At 39.4% G+C, this 21,369-nt stretch overlaps 1 protein-coding gene across 2 annotated transcripts; it reads left to right on the forward strand.

Annotated features, from left to right (window-relative positions):
- Positions 1–304: 304 nt before the first annotated feature.
- LOC129727217 (probable cytochrome P450 313a4) lies at positions 305–17,020 on the forward strand. Of its 2 annotated transcripts, XM_055684800.1 has the most exons (8): positions 305–685; positions 742–994; positions 1,056–1,182; positions 1,643–1,837; positions 1,892–2,312; positions 2,376–2,538; positions 2,661–2,686; positions 16,176–16,280. In XM_055684800.1, the coding sequence occupies exons 1-7, from the start codon at positions 334–336 to the stop codon at positions 2,662–2,664; spliced, it is 1,515 nt and encodes a 504-aa protein (XP_055540775.1). In that variant the 5' UTR covers positions 305–333; the 3' UTR covers positions 2,665–2,686; positions 16,176–16,280. The 2 variants fall into 2 exon arrangements, with proteins under 2 accessions (XP_055540775.1, XP_055540776.1); XM_055684801.1 differs by lacking the exons at positions 305–685; positions 742–994; positions 1,056–1,182; ... (2 more) ...; positions 2,376–2,538; positions 2,661–2,686 and adding exons at positions 15,273–15,673; positions 15,735–16,114; positions 16,409–17,020 and having other exon boundaries at positions 16,176–16,352.
- The last annotated feature ends 4,349 nt before the right edge of the window (positions 17,021–21,369 follow it).

A 21,369-nucleotide genomic window follows, 5' to 3' on the forward strand; every position in this document is an offset into this window, starting at 1 on the left:
AATCATAAAAAAAAACATGAAACATCAATTCGATACTAGTAGTAGTCCTTCAGCTCTAACAGGTGGTGTTCTGTATCCAGAAATTTGTATGAGTGTGGCCAATTGTTGTTGAACTTGATCACCGTTTTTTGTACATCTATCATCAGCCCTCTACCGCGTCTGCATGCTCAAAAGTCACAACAGTATCTGACCTTCAAGTTTCGCTCCGAACGAATTCATCCACTGGAACTGAGTATACTGGCCGTTTTTTCGGCTCACGTTTAATGATCGATGGCAGTTAGTTCGACAGAGGCACGCGACCAGATAACATTTGCAGTGCAAGGATAGTGAAAAATGTTTTCCCTACTTCTTCTGATAAGTCTATTATTAGGGATCCTTTTAGTTCGGGAGTATTTGCGAAGGAGACATGCATTTGCCAAAGATCTACCGGTTGCAGCTCGCATTAAGGAGATTCTTGGCGTCGATTACGGGATGATCGGCCTGACAGACGAACAGCGGTTCGACATATTGAGTCGAATGTTTGGAAAGTACGATCGGTTTTTCCAGATTTGGGTAGGTCCAACAATAGTGCTAGGAGTAAGTCATCCAGATTTGATGCAAAAAGTTCTAGCGCATACGGATTGTTTGCAAAAAGCTTTCTTCTACGATTTCGTAGGATTTGAGCATGGTGTTTTCTCAGCGAAGTGTACTTGAAATTTATATTTGCAGATGAAAGTGATAACTTAAGTGATTATATTTTAGATGACTTGTGGAAAGGGCAAAGAAAGGCACTTAACCCGACATTCAATCTGAGGATTTTGAATAGTTTTGTGCCAATTTTTGTGACATGCTGTCAAAAACTAGTGGGTGAGATGCATCAGGTGAAAGAAGGGGATACGATTGACATGTTCAAGTACACTTCGAAATGCGCATTAGAGATGGTCTGTGGAACCACACTTGGTAGCGATGTGCTTAATCGGGACGGCAAGGATGCCTTCTTAAAGCATCTCGAAGAGTAAGTTGCGTTTGGGTGAAAACAAAAATTTGAAAAAAAAACTTAAGACTCTCTATTGCAGTATCTTTGGTTTTATTTCAAGAAGAATGCTAGGTATACATTTGTACTTTGATGCAGTTTATAAGTTAACACCATCTTATCGAAAAGAAATGTATGCGCGGAAAGAATGTGTTGTATTTGCATCAAAGGTAAGCAAATAACCCTTTGTGATGATAACTGAAAATTCAGTAACATATCGTCAGTTGAATTCAATATTGGCACAACTTAAAATTCATTCGAGAAAAACGCGTTTGAAAATTTTCGTCAAAAATTTCTTTTTTCATTTTCGTGTAAAATTTCAATTTTAAGACTTCCCATTTTTAGTGAACTTGTTTGGGTCTATCAGGTGCATGTTATAAGAATTGTAACCTCATTTTTCTGTCTTTTTAGGGATATTTTAGATTTATGCAATAAAGGCACATCTACTTATATTTCTAGAATTATTGTGAATTTAGAAACGGGTCTTTGTGAAATGAAACTTTATAGTATTTGGCATCGTTTGCCATCAATAACTCAAAACTGCAAAATTTTGAGTTGTGCCAGTATTGAATTCAACTGACGATATGATCTGTTGAGAAAGCATTCAATTCATTAAAATTTTCCATTCAGATAGTCCAAGAGAAAAAAGAGGCTTTTCGGCTTACACAGAAAACTGGAAGCACTCAAGTTAGCAACGATTCGGACGAAAGGTATGAATACAAAAAACCTCAAATTTTTATTGATCAACTGTTTTCAATGAGTGATAATAGTCGTGCATTCACTGATGAAGAAATTCTCCATAATGTGTTCGTAATGCTGGTCGCCGTATGTTTCTGTTATCAAATCAATAAGGCCATATAACTTACCTATATTTTGTAGGGCAATGATACTTCCGGACTTGCAGTGGCTCACGCGTCATTGTTCCTGGCTATGTACCAAGATATTCAGGAAAAAGTTTATCCAGAAATTATTGAACACTTTCCCACCGAAAATACACCTGTCACTGCAGAGTCCCTGAAACTACTAGTGTATACCGACATGTTTATAAAAGAAGTGCTGAGACACTGTCCGGTGGCTCCGAGTATCGCCCGTACGAATATAAAGGATATAGAGTTAGATGGCATCAACATTCCGGCTGGCAATATATTCACTTTTAACTTTTGGGTACTGCACAGAAGAAAAGACGTTTGGGGTCCAAAAGCGTACAAATTCGATCCAGACAATTTTTTACCAGAGCGATGCCGCGACCGTAATCCAAATGCTTACATGCCATTCAGCACTGGAGCTCGGAATTGTTTAGGTGAGAATTTGAGACAGATAAAAATGCATAAAATTTAAATCGTTTTATTTTGTTCATTTACAGGCGCACGCTACGCAATGATAAGCGTAAAAGTTATGCTCATATATATCTTGAGAAACTTTCGGTTACACACTGAAATTAAACATGAGGATATCAAATATAAATTTGGCATGACATTGAAAATGAGTACTCAGCATTCAATCCAACTTGAAAAACGTTGCAAATCGTAAAGGCCAAATGAGTTATTCTATTATATAATTCTTATTTCCTGATATCGATTTTAAATACTACAACAATCCGATAATTCTACCATTACCTAATTGTTTTTTTTTTTTTTTGTAATTTCAGTTAAAAACAATGCAAGTTCTACATAGGTAAGTAGTTCTACATAGGCTAGCTCTGACACATGTTCAACATAAGACCTTATACCATTCGCTTGAGACTATTTTCAAAACAAACACTTGATGAATGGCAGTCAAATAACTCCATCGCATTATTGAAGACGTCACAAACCGCCTTGACTGGTTTGTTTTGGTTATATTCGGTACATTCCAAATAAGGCACATTCACGCTAATTTCAGAAGAGATGTTTGGAGTGCCTCTTTTGTTAGTTGACAGCTGTAATACAATTAAACGCAAAAAAAATAATTGAGCGGGATGTTACATTTTTTCATTGCTAAACCGCAGAGTTCAAACTACTGTTAATGACTTTAACTCAAATGCTCATCTTTGTCGCTAACTTACTAAATATGACCTACCGCTAATACCGGAGTCATCCATTTGAACTGAATACGCAACTTCGGTCGGTCAACTTTGACTTTCATATTAGTTGAGCAGACACACATTAGTAAATCATATGAAATTGAATGACCAATTTCAGCAAACTATATAATAGCGTTATAGTGACCCCAAGGCCCAATCTTCCAATCAGATTAAAACGTTGTTTCGAGAGTATCTTGGATACAGCCACCAGTTAGAGTAGGTATACTAAGCAAATTATAAGTCATGAAGCGAGTACCATGCATCTTGATGAAAAACATAGAATCATATAGGGTGAGAAACTTATTTCAAGCATAAATATATCAATTTGCTCACTACCTTTTTCCCTGTCAACATTTATCTTCAGATTGTATCTATAGTTCAAATATAATTGACATTTTGAAATTCAAGATAGCGACTTCCAGTTTCAGAAAAGTCGCGACAGGTTGCGGCAGGGTGCTGGGCTTTCATATCTGCTTTTTTAACATTGCCATGAAAGGTGTTATTGGAAGAGCGGGGATAGACACGAGTGGGGCGATCTTCAGGAAATCCGGCCAGTTACTTGGGTTCGCTGACGACTTTGATATTATGACACGCAACTTTGGTACATTAACGGAAACGTACAGCAGGGTTGAGACAAAGACCAATCGTGTCGAACTAATCATTAACACGTCGAAGACAAAACACATGAGAACTAGAGGCTCGAGGGAAAACTCTATTAGACTCCCACCATGGATTCTAATTGACGGTAGATAGGAATCGAGGTGATAGATAAATTTGTGTATTTGGGCTCCCTAGTGACAGCCGACAATGATACTACCAGAGGAATAAAACGACGCATTGTGGCCGGAAATCGTGCTATTTTGGACTACAGAAAACTTTTCGATCGAACAAAATCAGCAGCCCACAAGGTTGACCATCTACAAAACGCTTATTAGACCAGTAGTCCTCTGCGGCCACGAAACATGGACCTTGCTCGTGGAGGACCAGCGTTCCCTTAGAGTTTTCGAATGAAAAGTGCTGCAGTGGCAGCATTCCTTCAGTAAAAAGCTCTGCCGTATTTTGGTAACACACGAAATGAGATGTTAGCAATCCAAAACTGTCGGCCGTCAAAAAATTTTCATACTGTACAGTCCACATGAGCACTTATAAAGGGTCCAAGTAGGCATCGAAATACGTATTTACATATCGCGAAAAGTATTAAGTGAAAGTAGATTAAAAGTGTATACATCCGTGAGATGAGAAAGTGACGTAAAGACCATTTATTCGAATATGAGTTTTTCATACCAATTTGTTCATTATTCGAAGACCTATCTTTTGGTATCTTCCTTTTCGTTGTTACTTATTCGTACGTTGTATAGAATCAAGAAAACAAAGTGACGTAGGCACCCAGTTCAATACAAAAGTGGCGAGAAATTCATTCGTTTTTGGGCCGTACTGAAAAACTAATCACTTGGATCTACGTCACAATGTCATATCACGGCAGTATAGTGATCCTCAAGTTGGTGGTGATGAAATCGAGGTGGTCGATGAGTTCGTGTATCTGGCAGGAAATCGTGCATACTTTGGTCTCCAGAGGACGCTCCGATCGAGAAGAATTCGTCGCCGCACCAAGTTAACCATCTACAAGACGCTGATCAGACCGGTAGTCCTCTACGGGCATGAGACATGGACTATGCTTGTTGAGGACCAACGCGCCCTTGTGGTCTTCGAGCGGAAGGTGTTACGTACCATCTTCGGTGGACTGCAGATGGAAAACGGAGTGTGGAGAAGGCGAATGAAGCACGAACTGCAGGAGCTGCTTGGGGAGCCATCTATTGTCCACACCGCTAAGATAGGCAGATTGCGGTGGGCTGGGAATGTTGTAAGGAAGTCGGACGATAGCCCGGTAAAGATGGTTCTTGAAACCAATCCGAGGTGCACAGCGGGCAAGGTAGATGGATCAGGTGGAAGACGACCTGCGGACTCTACGCAGACAAGATTGAAATGGAGACGACTCTTACGTGCAGCAAAGGCCACACCACGGCTTGGGTCTGTTTGATAAGTATAGTGATCCTATCAAAAGCTCGACAAAAATTAATAAATGTTAATATGCAACATCCAACAGCAGCGTAATAAAACGTTGCGTAGCAGAGTGCAGCATCTTATGTTTATCTGCTTCCAAGCGAAACTAAAACCGCGAAGCGAAACTAAACCCTTCAGTAAATATCAGGTGTAAACTTATATATACAGAAAAATGACTTCTTGACATTCCTGACTATTGCCCATTAACCCTGCAAGTTTGAACAACTTAATGTTCTGAAAAAGAAAAAATGTTCAAGGTATGGCGGTTTTTATTTATATTTGATATACCACATCGCACCGGTCACACGGTCAGAACTGCCTCGGTCCCTAGGGCCCAAGAAAGTGCCTTTATAAAGGCCCTGTATTCGCACATTGGCTTTACCGTCATTGTAGGCATCATTCTTGGTTCCGGCACCACCAGCTATACCTACCTGTTTTTGAGTATCAAATTTTGTTGCTCCAACCGCACCAGCTGAAACAAAACGAATAAAACATGCTTAGAGCGATCATCGAAGTCTACGATACTGGCACTTAGAATCAACACAGCAATTATTTTAATATCGATACCTCTCGACGGCAATTGGGTCCTAAAGTTATACCAGTTTTAATATATCATTTGAAAAAGCCGCGTTTTTTGAGCAAAAGGAGATTTTTAAAAAAATGTTTATCGTTTTCCTTCGATTTTTAAAAGAAGAATAGAAAACTGGTCGACATATCTTAATTGACTGTTCGCCCATGTACGGTGTATGGGAGCCAGGTATAAATGACAGTTCTAGTGAAAGGTATGCTACATTTTTATCTATCCACGCACACAAAAAAACCTCGTTATGAAAATTTTCGAGATTTTTGAGAATTTCTCGTTTTACATTGTTTTATATTTGATTTTTTTATGGAGAGTGAACAGTTGTTGAAGAGAGTTGAAACACACTGGAAATTGATATTCTTCGAGATTTAGTGTAAAGAATTGCGGCAATATGTCGAATTAAAATATATAAAAATGCTATATTTTTAATAGTTGTAGCACAGACTAACAGACATAACATGTCGAATAATTTTTCAATAAAATCATCGTTTGGATGATTCCAGTACTTTACGTTAGTATCACTAGCACCATCTGCTATCGTGTTCGCGCTGCGTAATGTATTTCGACATCAGCGCCAGCGTTACTGCATGTGTCAAATGGGGAACCACAAAATATGTATGAGATTGCATGACAGCGCCCTGAAATGAACGTTTTTTGTGGCGATGGAGCTAGGTTCTAGTGTTACGTCTGTTAGTCTGTGGTTGGAGCATAATCTTAGTCATTGTCCTAGCTCATGACTTCTGTTACTGTTAGAACATAAGCGGCTCTATTTAGATTACAAGAAGAAACGAAAAGTGCAAAAAGGCTACCGGCAAAAAGATGAAAAACAGCATATTTTACCTAAACCCCAGCATGTTCATATATTTCTCACAAATAAAACATGTTTCAACATCATTTCTATAATTTTTCAGGAAAGTATGTTTTATAAGTTTAGTTTAAAATAAACATTTTTTTTTCAAATCACGTTTTGCCCAGAAAATTGCCCACTGTAAGTTGATGTATGAAAATCAGAAAACCGTATAAAACTCTAGGACCCAATTAGAGGTGGTTGCTCTGCTTGGGGAATGTGTTATACCACAAAAGATCAAAATAATGGACGCAGTGGTCCGAATCTAACAAAAAAAAAAAAATAGGGAAGGTGGCGTATTGACTTACTAACACTCTTATGTAGTCAGAATGATACACCTCATATGTACATTTGCTTTGTAACGAATCAGTACAATAAATATCCAGTTAGTTCTAACGCAACAGCAACAGCACGCTTACAGGGAACATTTGTATATTACGTAGAGTGCTCAGGGCGAAGCGTTACACTAGCCTACATGCAAAATTGTGTTACATAGGGGTGGGGTGGGAAGTATTGAAACTAGGCAACTTCCGCGTTACGTAATATACGAATGTCAAAACAATCATGATAAAACAGTAGATCATTGCCTACAAAAAATATCCTCACTTTTTTGACATTTTCCACGGGTTTGTTCACCAGGTGTTAGATTTTTTTTCCATTCACCGTTCAGTGATAGGAGTGAAAATGAATGATACGAGTACGAAAAAGATAGGACAACTCTCCGCCTATGCGAATTCGTTACTACCAGGCAGTGAAGCAATTTTTAACAACACACTTCGAGCCGAAAGTCTATGTAAACAAACCCGCGACTACTGTCAAATCTCATTCTTTTTTTTTGTGATGTCACCGTGAAATGATCTATAAGCAGAGTACAACTGGAAATGATAAGAAGGAAAGATGAGCGGTGAGTTTGTTGTGAGCCAAATCTTAGGGGCGACAATTGGCTTTTTACTCTTGTTCATTTCTCACCTCGATGATTTCTGTTGTGTTTTCCGCAGTAATGCCATTCATACGATAAATACTTGCTATTAAAGACTTAATAACTTAATAACTGGTGAGTTGACAACCTGGAAGGAGCGTCAAACATAGCTTCGGCCCTCACAAGTTCCTATCTCACACCTCCACGAGTCATATGATTACACTAGACTGCCGGTTGAAACATGGATACAACTGGTTGGTGTTGCCTTTCGCAATGTTGTCATCCGACAATAGCTAAGTGAGAAGGTGCGACGCGATCATTGGCGCGTTAACCATATTCCGGTGGTGGAGGAGATGCTTCGCCAACCCGAGCGTCTGTTCACCAATATGGTGCGGCTCAAAACAGCGTCTGATCTCCATGTTAGGAGCGGCTGATCAACGTCCTGGTGGCAGCGTGGGACTCTAAACAGAGCTAACACGATGGTCCCCCGGCGAGACAGGGGGTTGGGAAAGGCCCAACGAGCCGCCCCGGAAAACAACATGTTACAAACAACGTAAGAGATAATACGGATCGGAACAATCGGCATGGACCTAGGCAACGAAATAAGGACTACGATTGGAAACTTGGGACATGGAACTGCAAATCGCTCTACTTTCCAGGATGCGACAGGATAATTTATGACGAGCTACATCCACGCAACTTCGAAGTCGTAGCGCTGCAGGAACTTTGTTGGACAGGACAGAAGGTATGGAAAAGCGGGCACCGGGCGGCTACTTTCTACCAGAGTTGTGGTACCACCAGCGAGCTGGGAACCGGCTTCATAGTACTGGGTAAGATGCGCCAACGCGTGATAGAGTGGCAGCCGATCAACGCAAGGATGTGCAAGTTGAAGATAAAGGGCCGGTTCTTCAACTACAGCATCATCAACGTGCACTGCCCACATGAAGGAAGACCCGACGACGAGAAGGAAGCGTTCTACGCGCAGCTGGAGCAGGTCTACGACAGCTGCAAGCGACGGGACGTGAAGATCGTTATTGGGGACTTGAATGCTAAGGTAGGACGGGAGATAATGTGCAGACCGGTAATCGGACCAGATAGCCTGCATGCCGTGTCTAACGATAACGGCCATCGGTGCGTAAACTTTGCGGCCTCCCGTGGTATGATAGTCCGAAGTACCTTCTTCCCCCGCAAAGGTATTTTCAAATCCACCTGGAGATCACCCAACCAACAGACAGAGAACCAAATCGACCACGTTTTAATCGACGGCAGGTTTTTCTCCGACATCATCAACGTTCGCACCTACCGCAGTGCGAATATAGATTCGGACCACAACCTAGTAGCTGTGTGCATGCGCTCAAAACTATCGACGGTGTATAACACACGCCGAAGTCGAACGCCGCGACCAAATATTGAGCAACCGCGGGACGCCGAGGCTGCACAGGAATACGCGCAGCAGCTGGAGGCAGTGCTACCTACGGAAGAGCAGCTTGGCGCAGCTACCCTTGAAGATGGCTGGAAAAGCATCCGATCCGCCATAGGTAACACTGCAGTAGCACTACTATGTACAAGGGCCCCGAATCATAGAAATGACTGGTTTGACGGCGAATGCAAACGGTTAGTCGAGGAGAAGAATGCAGCACAGGCGTGAATGCTGCAGCACCGTACGAGAGCGAACGTGGAACGATACCGACAGGCACGGAACAGCCAAACTCAGTCCTCCGAAGGAAGAAGCGCCAGCAAGAGGAACGAGATCGGGTAGCGATGGAAGAGCTGTACCAAGCTAACGACACTCGGAAGTTCTACGAGAAGCTGAACAGCTCCCGCAAAGGCTTTGTGCCGCAAGCCGATATGTGCAGGAGCTTGGACGGCAACCTCCTAACAGACGAGTGTGAGGTGATCGAAAGGTGGAGGCAGCACTTCGACGAGCATCTAAACGGCGATGCAGTAGAGCGCGAGGACGGTATGGCAATTGATATTGGTGCACGAGCAGAAGGCATCAGAATTCCAGCCCCCGATCTTCTGGAGGTGGAGGAGGAGATTGGTCCCCAAGTAACACACAAAACATGTTAGAAAATAAGTAAAAACAAAAGTAGTCATACAAGTGTACTACAAGCGAAATTGAAAACTTGTGTTATTATATTGTGTTTGAAGTTGTTTTTTATCAGTAATAAAACCGCATTTCGAAAACAAGCTCGTTTTTTCTGGTTTTGGAGATGTTTTTGATAACATGAGTTCAAGAATGACAATCACTATCACTTGGTCTTTTCGTAAGACATTACACCATCTAATAACAACACTACGTACCTGTAAAATACTTTTCCTCCGTACAATAGTCGTAGCATTCAACACCCAACTTAAAATTACTTGATCAAAATAATATTTGAATTATATGTACGATATCTATATTTATTCGAAGCGGGTCAAAACGCGCCATCAAAAGATAAACAAAACGCTTGCAGTGTAACCAATATCACTTCAGTTTTTTGTTATTGTATATCTAACAGCGTTTTCTAGTTTTTTTAGATTTTATATCCAGATAACGTTGCAACTATGCGAAAACAATTCCAATATTCAAGCGAAAGAAACAACTCTTTTTGAAAGATTGAATATTATTTTTTGTCATCATTTTATAATCAATTAAAACTGCCACTGATAAAAGCAATTCACGATCTAGTTGCACTGCGCAGACACAACACATTTGCGCATGCGCTGGTTAACAGTTGTCAGAGCAACAGATTTGCGCATTGCCGTATTGGTACTCGAGATGTATTTTGCCACTTAATTATATCAAGTTGGCTTGCTTTCATGCAGTTATCGGTACTTGTTCTACTAGCCTTCATGTTTTGCGCTTTTCTGGTGATATTGATGTCATGGAATAGATAACGTCAACTATTCTATACCAACGTGTGTTACCTGGGTCGGCTGAGAAACAATAAAGCTGCTGGAGTGGACCAACTTCCCAGAGAGCTACAGTCATGGAGAAAAAAATAAATACACTTGCAGTGTTGGATGATTTTTCGTATTCGCGCAGTGATTTTAATTGTTGTATGATGTTATGTTACGTCATTAAGATCTGCAGACACTCTTTTTGAAAGAAGAACGGAGAAATGACTGGAGAAATTTCTTTGTCGGTGATTCCGAAATTTTTTTGCGTGAGTTAGTGTTTTTAAAGTGGCGACAAAAATAAATACACTATTGAAATATATATACAAAACAATCCAAATTAGCTTTATTTCTCTACATATTGTTAGCAAAGTGATTTTTTACGTTACAAAACTCACTTTCAAAATTTTGTGACCTGTTTTTTGTTTTGTAAAACCATATTCAATCTTCGTGGAATGTTTACCCCCAGGTTTTCACGAGTAGAAGCTGAACTAGCGACTGTCCGACGTTCCATAAGTTTGTTTTATTCTTTGGATGATGCTTTGCAACCTAGACTTTCCCAATCTTCCATAGAATTTCTAAAGGATTTAACTTAGGAGTCTGCGCTGGTCAAACTAATAATTTCATATTTTTGTTCGAAAATTATCTTCGTGTTTTCAATACTGTATGTTTAGGATCGTTATACTGCATAAAGATCCAGCTAAAGGGTATGTTTTCTTCGGCATATGGAAGCAAAATCGACCACCTAGGTACACAGGAAACTTCATTCTACTTCAAAAGCGACACATTTGGGCAAGTACTGAAGTTTCTAAAAAGTTTTTAGACTAGGGTGCAACTAAATGGCGTATCGTGTTTTGGTCGGATGAGTCGAAATTTAACCTTTTTGTCCCAAACGGTCAGCAGCTGGTGAGAAGACCGGTGAATACTGCTTTCAACGCACAATTAACCACGAAAGTAGTGAAATTTGGAAGTGACCACAAAACGGTGTAATACTGTTTTCTGATGCTGGTATGGAACCCATTGATTTTATAACATAGACTATGAATACTAACGACTGTGTAGATATTTTACGTAGCGCAATGCTTCCGTATGCCAAAGAAATCATGTTTCTTTGTTGGAGAGTAACGATCCTAAACATACAGCATTGAAAACACGAAGATGATTTTTAAACGAAAATATAAAATTATTAGTTTGACCAGTGTAGACTTTCAATTCAAATCCTTTAGAAATTCTATGGAAGATTGGGAAAGTCTAGGTTGCAAAGCATCATCCAAAGAATAAAACAGACTTATGGACAGACGTCGGACAGGCAGCGTGAAATGCTAGTTCAGCTTCTACTCGTGAAAACCTGGTGGTAAACATACCCGGAAGATTGAATATGGCTTTACAAAACAAAGGACAAGCCACAAAATTTTGAAAGTGTATTTTGTAACGTTAAAGGTTACTTTGGTAATGATATGTAGAGAAATAAAGCTAATTTGGATTGTTTTGTATATATATTTCAATAGTGTATTTATTTTTGTCGCCACTGGAAAAAAACACTAACTCACGCAAAAAAATTTCGGAATCACCGACAAGGAAATTTCTCCAGTCATTTCTCCGTGCCTCTTTTAAAAAGAGTGTCTGCGGATCATAGTGACGTAACATAACATCATACAACAATTAAAACTAGTGCGCAAATACGAAAAATTATCCAACACTACAAGTGTATTTATTATTTTCTCCATGACTGTATTGAAATACAGTGGAGAAACACTGGCTAGAGCCGTGCACTGGGTCATTGTCAAGGTTTGGAAGGAAGAACGAGTACCGGAGGAGTGGATGGAGGGTATTGTGTGTCCCATCTACAAAATGGGCGGCAAACTGGAATGCTGCAATTACCGGGCAATCACTCTGTTGAACGCCGCCTACAAAGTACTCTCCCGAATACTTTGTCGTCGACTATCACCATTTGCGAAGCAGTTCGTGGGGCACTACCAGGCGGGATTTATGGTTGCCCGTGCCACCATGGATCAGGTATTCGCGGTTCGGCAGGTTATGCAGAAATGCCGCGAATATAACGTGCCCACACATCATTTGTTCATCGATTTTAAATCGGCGTACGACACAATCGATCGGGACAAGCTATGGCAAATTATGCACGACTACGGATTTCCGGACAAACTGACGCGGTTGGTCAAAGCGACGATGGATCGAGTGATGTGGGTAGTTCGACTTTCGGGGGCACTCTCGAGCCCCTTCGAAACCCGAAGAGGTCTAAGGCAAGGTGATGGTCTCTCGTGCCTACTGTTTAACATTGCCCTGGAAGGTGTCATTAGAAGAGATTAACACGAGTGGCACGAGTGGCACGGGGATTAACACGAGTGGCACGATATTCCAAAAGTCGGTTCAACTGTTTGGTTTCGCCGACGATATTGACATTGTGGCTCGGACCTTTGTGAAGATGGCGGATACGTACATCGGACTAAAGGCTGAAGCCAAACGGATTGGACTGGTCATCAATGAAAGGAAGGGGTTCACGAGAGGACAGTGCTAACCTCCCACCTCGAGTTCAAATTGGTGGTGATGAAATCGAAGTGTTTGATGAGTTCGTGTATCTGGGCTCACTGGTAACTGCCGACAACGATACCAGCAGAGAAATTCAACGGCGCATTATGGCAGGAAATCGTGCATACTTTGGTCTCCGGAGGACGCTCCGATCGAGTAGAATTCGTCGCCGCACCAAGTTAACCATCAACAAGACGCTGATCAGACCGGTAGTCCTCTACGGGCATGAGACATGGACTATGCTTGTGGAGGACCAACGCGCCCTTGCGGTCTTCGAGCGGAAGGTTTTGCGTACCATCTTCGGTGGACTGCAGATGAAAAACGGAGTGTGGAGAAGGCGAATGAACCACGAACTGCAGGAGCTGCTTGGTGAGCCATCTATCGTTCACACCGCTAAGATAGGCAGGTTGCGGTGAGCTGGGCATGTTGTAAGGATGTCAGACGACAGCCCGGTAAAGATGGTTCTTGAAACCAATCCGTCAGGGATGAGACGGAGAGGTGCACAGCGGGCAAGGTGGATCGATCATGTGGAAGACGACCTGCGGACCCTACGCAGACTGCAGGGCTGGCGAACTGCAGCCATGGACCGAGTGGAATGGAGACGATTCTTACGTACAGCAAAGGCCACACCACGGCTTCGGACTGTTTGGTAAGGTAAGGTAACTACCAAACCGATCACCGTTAAAATTTACTCCTAGGAGGTTCGAGTACGAGAAATGTCACCGATAGTTTTGCTCTTTCTCATCATCAAGGAGAAGAAATAAGCTCTCTGTAAATAGTACAGTCATACCTCGATATAAGGCAACTTTATTTTTATTTTCGTTACGTTATATCGAGTTACGTTATATCGAAGCAAGAAATTTTTTTTTTCAATTTATGCAAGAATGTTAATGGTCAATTGATACACAGGTTACTCAAAGATGCGTGAAATCTATTTCCCATCACCTAGCAGTAATTTTAAACCATCCTAATGCCCATTTAGGACAATTTTCAACAAGAAAAAAAAATTTTTTTTAATTGATGCAAGACTGTTGACGGTTTACGGACGCGAAAAACTATTTCTCATCACCTATCAGTATTTTTCAACCTTTCTTATGCCCATTTAGAGAAAATTTCAACAAGCAAAAAAAAATTTTTTCTTCTAATTGATGCAAGGCTGTGAATTGTTACTGAAGGATGCTCATTTCCCATCACCTATTAGTATTTTTAAACCTTTTTCATGCCCGTTTAGGACAATTTTCGCTTTAGTTTCATTAATTTAAAACTTACTACAAACCCTTTTTGAAGCAATTTATACCCCGAAAACAGTTGCTGTATCATTTATTTTCAATTTCAATGCATTTTCAATGTTACGTTATATCGAGGTAAAAGTTACATTATATCGAGTTACGTTATATCGAGGTTGCCTTAAATCGAGGTTGCCTTATATCGAAGTATGACTGTAAAACCTTTTTTTTTTTCAATATTTCATCCGAGATTTCGTTTGTCTCAGTGTTGTTTAAAGGGGAGAAAGATGATCGCTGTCAACAATTATTCTTTTTTTTTTCTAACTTTAAGCTCGATCCTCGATGCCAACTTGTATATGGGGTTTCTCGAGTACAAGGTAAATGGATTTGATTTATTTATTTAAGAACATAACCAAAAAGTACATAACCAAACAGCATGAAAATAAGTTGCTGGTTATAGACTTCTAGATCATAATTTTCCTTCCTGATAAATGGATTTCATGGTTTATTGAATCACAATACATTTTTACACTATATTTCTTAAATAATAAACTCTTTAAGCATTTTGATGTACAGAAATAAGAACCTGTGCACCTCATTGACACCTCACTTCATACTAAGATTTCATTCCATCAATTCTTCATCACGCGGCAGTGGCGTAGAATTTCTGTAGGAGTTTCCGGTTGGGTCATAAAAAAGGGCCATCAACTACTTCTTGAATAAAAAAACTAATATGACACGCGTGCACTCTCTTCAGTCATTTATTGCCTTTTAACACAGTTTGTTGCGCTTTTTAACATCGTTTGAAAGCTAACGACATGGTTAAAATATTTTAACTGTCGTCAGTCGGACATAATTCAGTTACGAGTTAAACTGTCGACTAGACGACGATTATTGATAGGATCAATTTAAACAAAAATACTGATCAATTGTCGTACTAAGATTAATTTCTGGCTCAATTACAGTAAGTTTAACATTTTTTATGAATTCAATAAATAAAGCAGCTACGTCATCTTATTCTACTTTACTGTTAGTGACGTCGTAAACCGTTAACACATTAGAACAAGCCATAAATCTTCTGGAAACATCTGTCTAGACTTTCCGAGATGAAGTTCAGACTCTGCCTAACTAAATAGTAGTACACTAAATACACTTGTCCGGTGAAGGCACGGGAAGTAATGTTCGCTCAAATTTTGTGCATATTAGCAGTAATAGTCATTTTTCTGATATGGCTACAAAACTTGTTCTGTCGACGGAACTCATTCGGAGTGGACCTTCCCGGGCCAAAGAGCTATCCACTGATAGGAAGTTCGTATTTATTTTTCCGGAAAGATCACTGCGAGACGTTCGAAATTGTTAGCAAACATTTCGCGCAGTATCCGAAATTCTTCAAATACATTCTTGGTCTTCGAAGAGTGATTTGCCTAACCGATCCTGATTTAATTCAACATGCGTTGACCAGTACCGAGTGTCAGAATAAAGCGTTTATGTATAAGTTTTTCGATGTCGATTACGGACTGATATCCGCTTCTTGTAAGTTAACTGTTATGTTTTTTTGTGGTTTGTCGGCAATCAGCAGTTTTCTAACTTTCAGACCATGATTGGAAACAATATCGTAAAATACTCAATCCTGCCTTTAATCGGAAGATCCTCGTTAGATTCATTTCAATATTCGAAAAGTGTTCTCAAATTATGACCGAGCGAATGAGCACGCAAGTCGACTGCGGAGAATTTGATGTCTTCCAGTTTGCTTCCAACGCCACCCTTCAAATGATCTGCCAAAGCTCGTTGGGAAGTGCTGTGGCTGCTCAACCACAGACGGCCAAGTTCTGTCTGTTTTTAGACCAGCTTTTGAGTTTAATGTCGCAACGGTGGTTCAAAGTAGCCTTTCACAACGATTGGTTGTACGCTCTGACGCCAATGTACCGAAAAACACAACGGTTGAGGTCCGACATTCAGGAAATTATAGAACCAGTGAGGTTACTCCCATTGCTTTCATGAGTTGTAAGTTTTAATCTTTCTTTATCCTTATCAGATAATTACGGAGAAACGCGATTTCTTACGGCAACAAAAGCAATTTATGGACATTTCGGAAAAGGAGTTCGATCGTAAGCCAATGATCTTCGTTGATCAGTTGTTGAAGATGGAGCGCGATGGACAAGAGATTACCATCCCCGAGATCCAATGTCACATTTACACAATCATAGCTGCGGTAAGTTGCACATAATAAACTAATATTTCAAGCACTTTCATGTAATCTTTTCCTAGGGTAACGAGACTTCCGCTCTGCAGACATCGTACATTTTCTTGATGCTTGCCATGTTTTCTGACGTCCAGCAAAAAGTGTATGAAGAGATAACCAACATCTACAGCAAAAGTGGCCGTCAACAGCTATCTTATGAGGCTCTTCAGCAGCAACATTATCTAGAACTAGTGATCAAAGAAACGATGCGTCTATTTCCAGTAGCACCGATAATTGGGCGCGAAGCAATTGAACCAGTACGTCTCGGAGAGATGAATATTCCACCAGGGACTACTTTACTGATGAACTTTTACGCGCTTCATCGACGGCAAGATCTGTGGGGCCCTGACGCCGATCAATTTAATCCGGAGCGATTTCGGGAAGAAAATTCCGCTTCAAGGCATCCTTTCTGCTATTTTCCATTTGGCGGGGGTCCTCGGGTCTGCATCGGTTATCGGTATGCTATGCTCTCTGTGAAAGCGATGGTCACCCATGTTGTGAAGGAATACCATTTAAGGACACGTTTGAAACTGAATGAACTTCGGCCATCGCATGAAATAACATTGAAACTCCCTTCAGGTTTTATGATGTCGATTGAAAAAAGAAATCGTAACGCTAGGTGAATGACTTTAAATTAATAAGCCAAATAAGTTTGGAATTAAAAGCAAAAATTTAAATTTAAAAAGTATATTGAACTGATTTTTCGCTAAGGTTAACTATATTAGTTTATTCTGACATTCAAAACCCCTAATCTATGTTGAAGCACCTAACGGAAAAACCTGGCAATGTTCACTGAAAATCTTGAAATCAGCAAAACTAAGCAAAAACCTCGCTTTGAACAAACCATTCGATATTATTCTCAAGAATCATTGTTGATCATTGATTGACGCTCGAGATTGACTAGTACTCTTCACAAAACAATTCCAGTATCACATATTAATAATGATTTCATGTTATTTTTACTGAAACAAAACCAATTTCGAAAATCGATCTTTTCCGCCATTTTGCCCACCCTGTCCGTCTCGCCTGCTTCAAGCTACTTGAGTGGGCAAAGCTGACTGACTTAGCCGATGAACGCCTCAATTTAGATATCTTATAGTCAGTATAACAGTTGAACGCAATGTTCGAAAGGGTATAAACACAGAACGGAAGGTCATCTGTGATACGAAAACTGCTCAGTGCTCAGTGAATTTTGCAGCGCTCCCTAGGGGTGGAAAGAACGCTTTTTACACGGAAAATAAACAGAATTTATACTACTTTTATCGGAATCAATCAAACACACTGGCATAAATCTGTCGGCGAAAACACTACAGGTTAACCCTGCTAAGCATCTGTAAGAAGGAAAACACATTATTTCTAGGGGCTTGACAACTTTATTTCATGAAAAATATTTCGGTAATATTACACGATATTGGTTGATATATCATTTATCTATCATTTATTTATCACATTAACTTCCCAACCATAGCGTATACTGCCCATAATCGCATATTTGTAACATTTGCAAAATTGGTTGTTCGAGCAATTCGCACTTTTATATTTTGACCTTAAATGCATTGTTACTAATATATTCTCGCAAATAGACACTTTAACTAAACTTAGTATCATGAAGAAAGCACTACTTTACACTATGTATACATTGAATATTACTTTTGAAGTCAAATTGGTTGAAATTTTTGCAATGATACAATTATCCCGTCACTTTCAAGCTACTTTTGGAATATATCACATGGAAAAAGAAGTTTTTCATGTATTCAACAAGCATGAGCTGAACATCAGAAACGGATCACCGGTGGTTGGTTACCGGACCAGAATAACTTCCGAGTTCCAAAGGATGCAGATGTGGATTTGGATGGAAACTTTTTCGACAAAAAAGTTGAAAAAGTTAAGTAGTGTGACAATTATGCGGTTATTTACGCTATGTGACAAAACAACTTGGTATTTTTTACGACTTTTTTCACACAAACATAAGCAGATTTTTCCAGATGTAAAAAGTACATACTATTCTAAGCATTTCCCAATGAAAAGCACGAAATCCATAAAATGTCGAATGTTACAATTATGCGATCACAGGCAGTATAGGACTTGGTGAAACGGTTTGATCAACAAGTAGGCACGAGCGGGAAAGCGTTTTTTTTTGTTTTGTACGGTTGGAGACGAAGCATCACCAAGCGACAGCAAATAACTTTTTCTACTTGTTAATAGTTTCTTACTAACTAAGCAAATGAAAATCGCAAATTCATGTGTTTCAAGTTGTGAATTGCTTCTAAAATGAATGAATATCAGTAGCAAGGTATGTAGCTTCACCGGATTTATGATTTGAATGCATCGAAATAGTATATTATTGTTTTAATAAACAACTTGAGTTTTTGGCATTTTTTTTTTTTTGCAATATAGCAGGTTGTACTTTTGACATTCCGTTTTACTATGTTTCTATACACCAACATCACAACGACGATAATATGACTTCAAAGAGTTTTGATGTGACTAGAGGAGTGTCTGAAAATGCAACGATAAACACTTAGTAACAATGAATACAATCGGATTTTGCTCGTTGCACTAAATTCGTAGCCCCACTAGTGAATGACTTTCACTCGTTGGGTTGAGCTATCCATGTTGCAAGATGACACCGGTTGTTTCTTTTTGTTAGGATTACTAATCACCTATTGGGTTACGCAGTGTCTCGCCCCTAGCATCCTTCAAAACAGCTGACTCAGATACCGGCATAGATAATTGTAGAACTGTTCCTTTATTGTTTTTCAGTAATATACTCCTTTTAACTGTGGAAATAATCAGATTATTAACATTTAACCTTATTCTGCTTATTTTTATTTAAATGGCATGTCGCATGTCGCATCAAAGAGTAGAAAATCTATATTCTCCAGAATGGACTAGAGTCAATCGGCAAAACATGTAAAATAATCTAATAAGAGGATGAAACTAGTTTTCAAATTTCATTTCCGAATAAAGATGTGATTCATTTATTATAAATATTCGGAAAGTTTGCGTTAAAAAATCCATCTGTGCCGTGATTTTCAAAAACTCAAAGTACTTTCTTGAGTTGAAAAAAAAAAACTCACGAGCTGCATTTTATATTTTAACAATTTTCAAAAATAACCGTCGATAACACATGGTACAATTGTAAATGGAAAAATTGCAACATTAACGGTTTAAAACGCACAATTTTCCAATAACATTGATTGTTGTTCGTGTTTCAAATCAACATTTGTCGATTAGAATACCTTCGTTACACTATTGAAATATGACAAACTCCACAAATGTGAATAATTGCGAATTTTTCCCAAAACGTTTTTGCATCGAACGTAATATTAAACGGGCTAAACTGTTGAAATAACCGTCAATTCAAAACATCGAATAAATTATGACACATTATACCACTGGCAAAGCGGCATAAACGTACACGACAAATATATATTGCCCGAGAGCACAGAAAATTCAATTGTCATTTTTCAGTCCTTTTTGTGTGCACTTTCTGTTCGATCATATACCTGAATTTGACCTTCCGTTCTGTGGTATAAAGCTAGCTTTCATGTTTCATGAATCGTGCAAATATTAGTGGAGGAAAATTCTATTATAATCACTTCGACTGAATTGTGCTTTATTTGGCAGTATTTCACACCATGATTTGGTTGTGTTGCTAAATCAAACATTCAGCGAAAACCTTATGGTTTTGATGTATTTTTGAGAAATATTTTTGGAGTCCCAAATTTGTCTTAGAGCAAAATTTTGATTTTTTTTAACAATGGGGAAAACTATGTAAACAAAACCGTTTGAATGGTAGTAACTGTAGCAGAAACCATTTAAAAGTTTTGAAGACGATAATGTCGTGAATTGTTATGCTCACAATTAAACATTGAAAATGTTAAAGTCAAGAATAAAACAGTAAACGGCCAATGAATAACAGTTCATCAGGGCGCTTCAGGACTTGCATTCTGAACACGACGTTCAGAGTCAAGTTGATGATTAGCAAAATGAAAAATATTTCAAATTGAAATTCAGCATAAGCGCTAACAATCGACATCTCAAAAATTTGTAATTAAAAACTACGTAAAAACAAAACTTTTCCATCTTGTCGGTCGAAATTCCCCTCCGTGCAATATTGTTTCCACCAAATAATCGCTAAGTTTCTCCCATGCCACTAATACGTAGTGGGTTACGCGTTTCCACGAACGCGATAATTGAGGTTCGATTAACCAAAATCATCTCGGCAAGGGAAGTGGAAGTTCGACGGCAGAGCGGACTGCATTCAATTTCAACCGGGCCTGTCGATGCTGGATTGACGTTAGCGGTATAACGTAACCATCGATGGTTGTTACTGCATCTGCCAGTTGCTGCCGTGAAACTTCGACACTAATCAAGCTGCTGCAATTTTGCACTTTTACTTTCGGCTAATCGTAGGCAATTAGCAATTAAACTGGCATCAATGTTAGACATTTTTAAGGGTTATTGCTCGGCAGTTTGATTAGTAAATCATGGCGGAAATCTCATTATAAACTGCGTTTACTTCACCTACACTCATCATGAAGCAATCATTGACCAGTTCAGTAGTATATGGCTGAAAATATAGGAGTCTTTAGCCAGGACTCAGTTGTTCGATTCATAGAGTCATCCTGGAAAATGTATTCGGAAGAAATTTTCTAGAACCTTCTCATCATTCGTACTAAAATTACCTTTTTCGTTCTTGATTAGGTAATTTTGAAAATCCTTAGATTTTGCTTAAACTTTACTCAGTCTGCTAGTTTCATTCACACTAGAAAAATTTGTGCAAAGGTTTTTCCAACCGCGTCGTTCAGAGGAATTCGTTGCTTTTTTAAGCCTTCCAGGATGACGTCTGTTTCAAGCCCTTCTGCAATTCATTCGTATTTTTGCAAGTTCCATATTCCACCAGCTCGTGTTGATGTAATTGTTCGTAAAGGTTCATGAAGGGACAAGGGTTTTGTGATTTCAACATTTTTCTGAAATCTGA

The sequence above is a fragment of the Wyeomyia smithii genome, chromosome 3, assembly GCF_029784165.1.
Source record: "Wyeomyia smithii strain HCP4-BCI-WySm-NY-G18 chromosome 3, ASM2978416v1, whole genome shotgun sequence".
NCBI classification, from domain to species: Eukaryota; Metazoa; Arthropoda; class Insecta; order Diptera; family Culicidae; genus Wyeomyia; species Wyeomyia smithii.

Coding starts and splice junctions, on each gene's coding strand:
- LOC129727217 (XM_055684800.1), top strand. CDS start 334: ATGTTTTCCCTACTTCTTCTGATAAGTCTATTATTAGGGATCCTTTTA. Junction 1,838..1,891: donor TGTTCGTAATGCTGGTCGCC/GTATGTTTCTGT, acceptor TATATTTTGTAG/GGCAATGATACTTCCGGACT. Junction 2,313..2,375: donor TGGAGCTCGGAATTGTTTAG/GTGAGAATTTGA, acceptor GTTCATTTACAG/GCGCACGCTACGCAATGATA.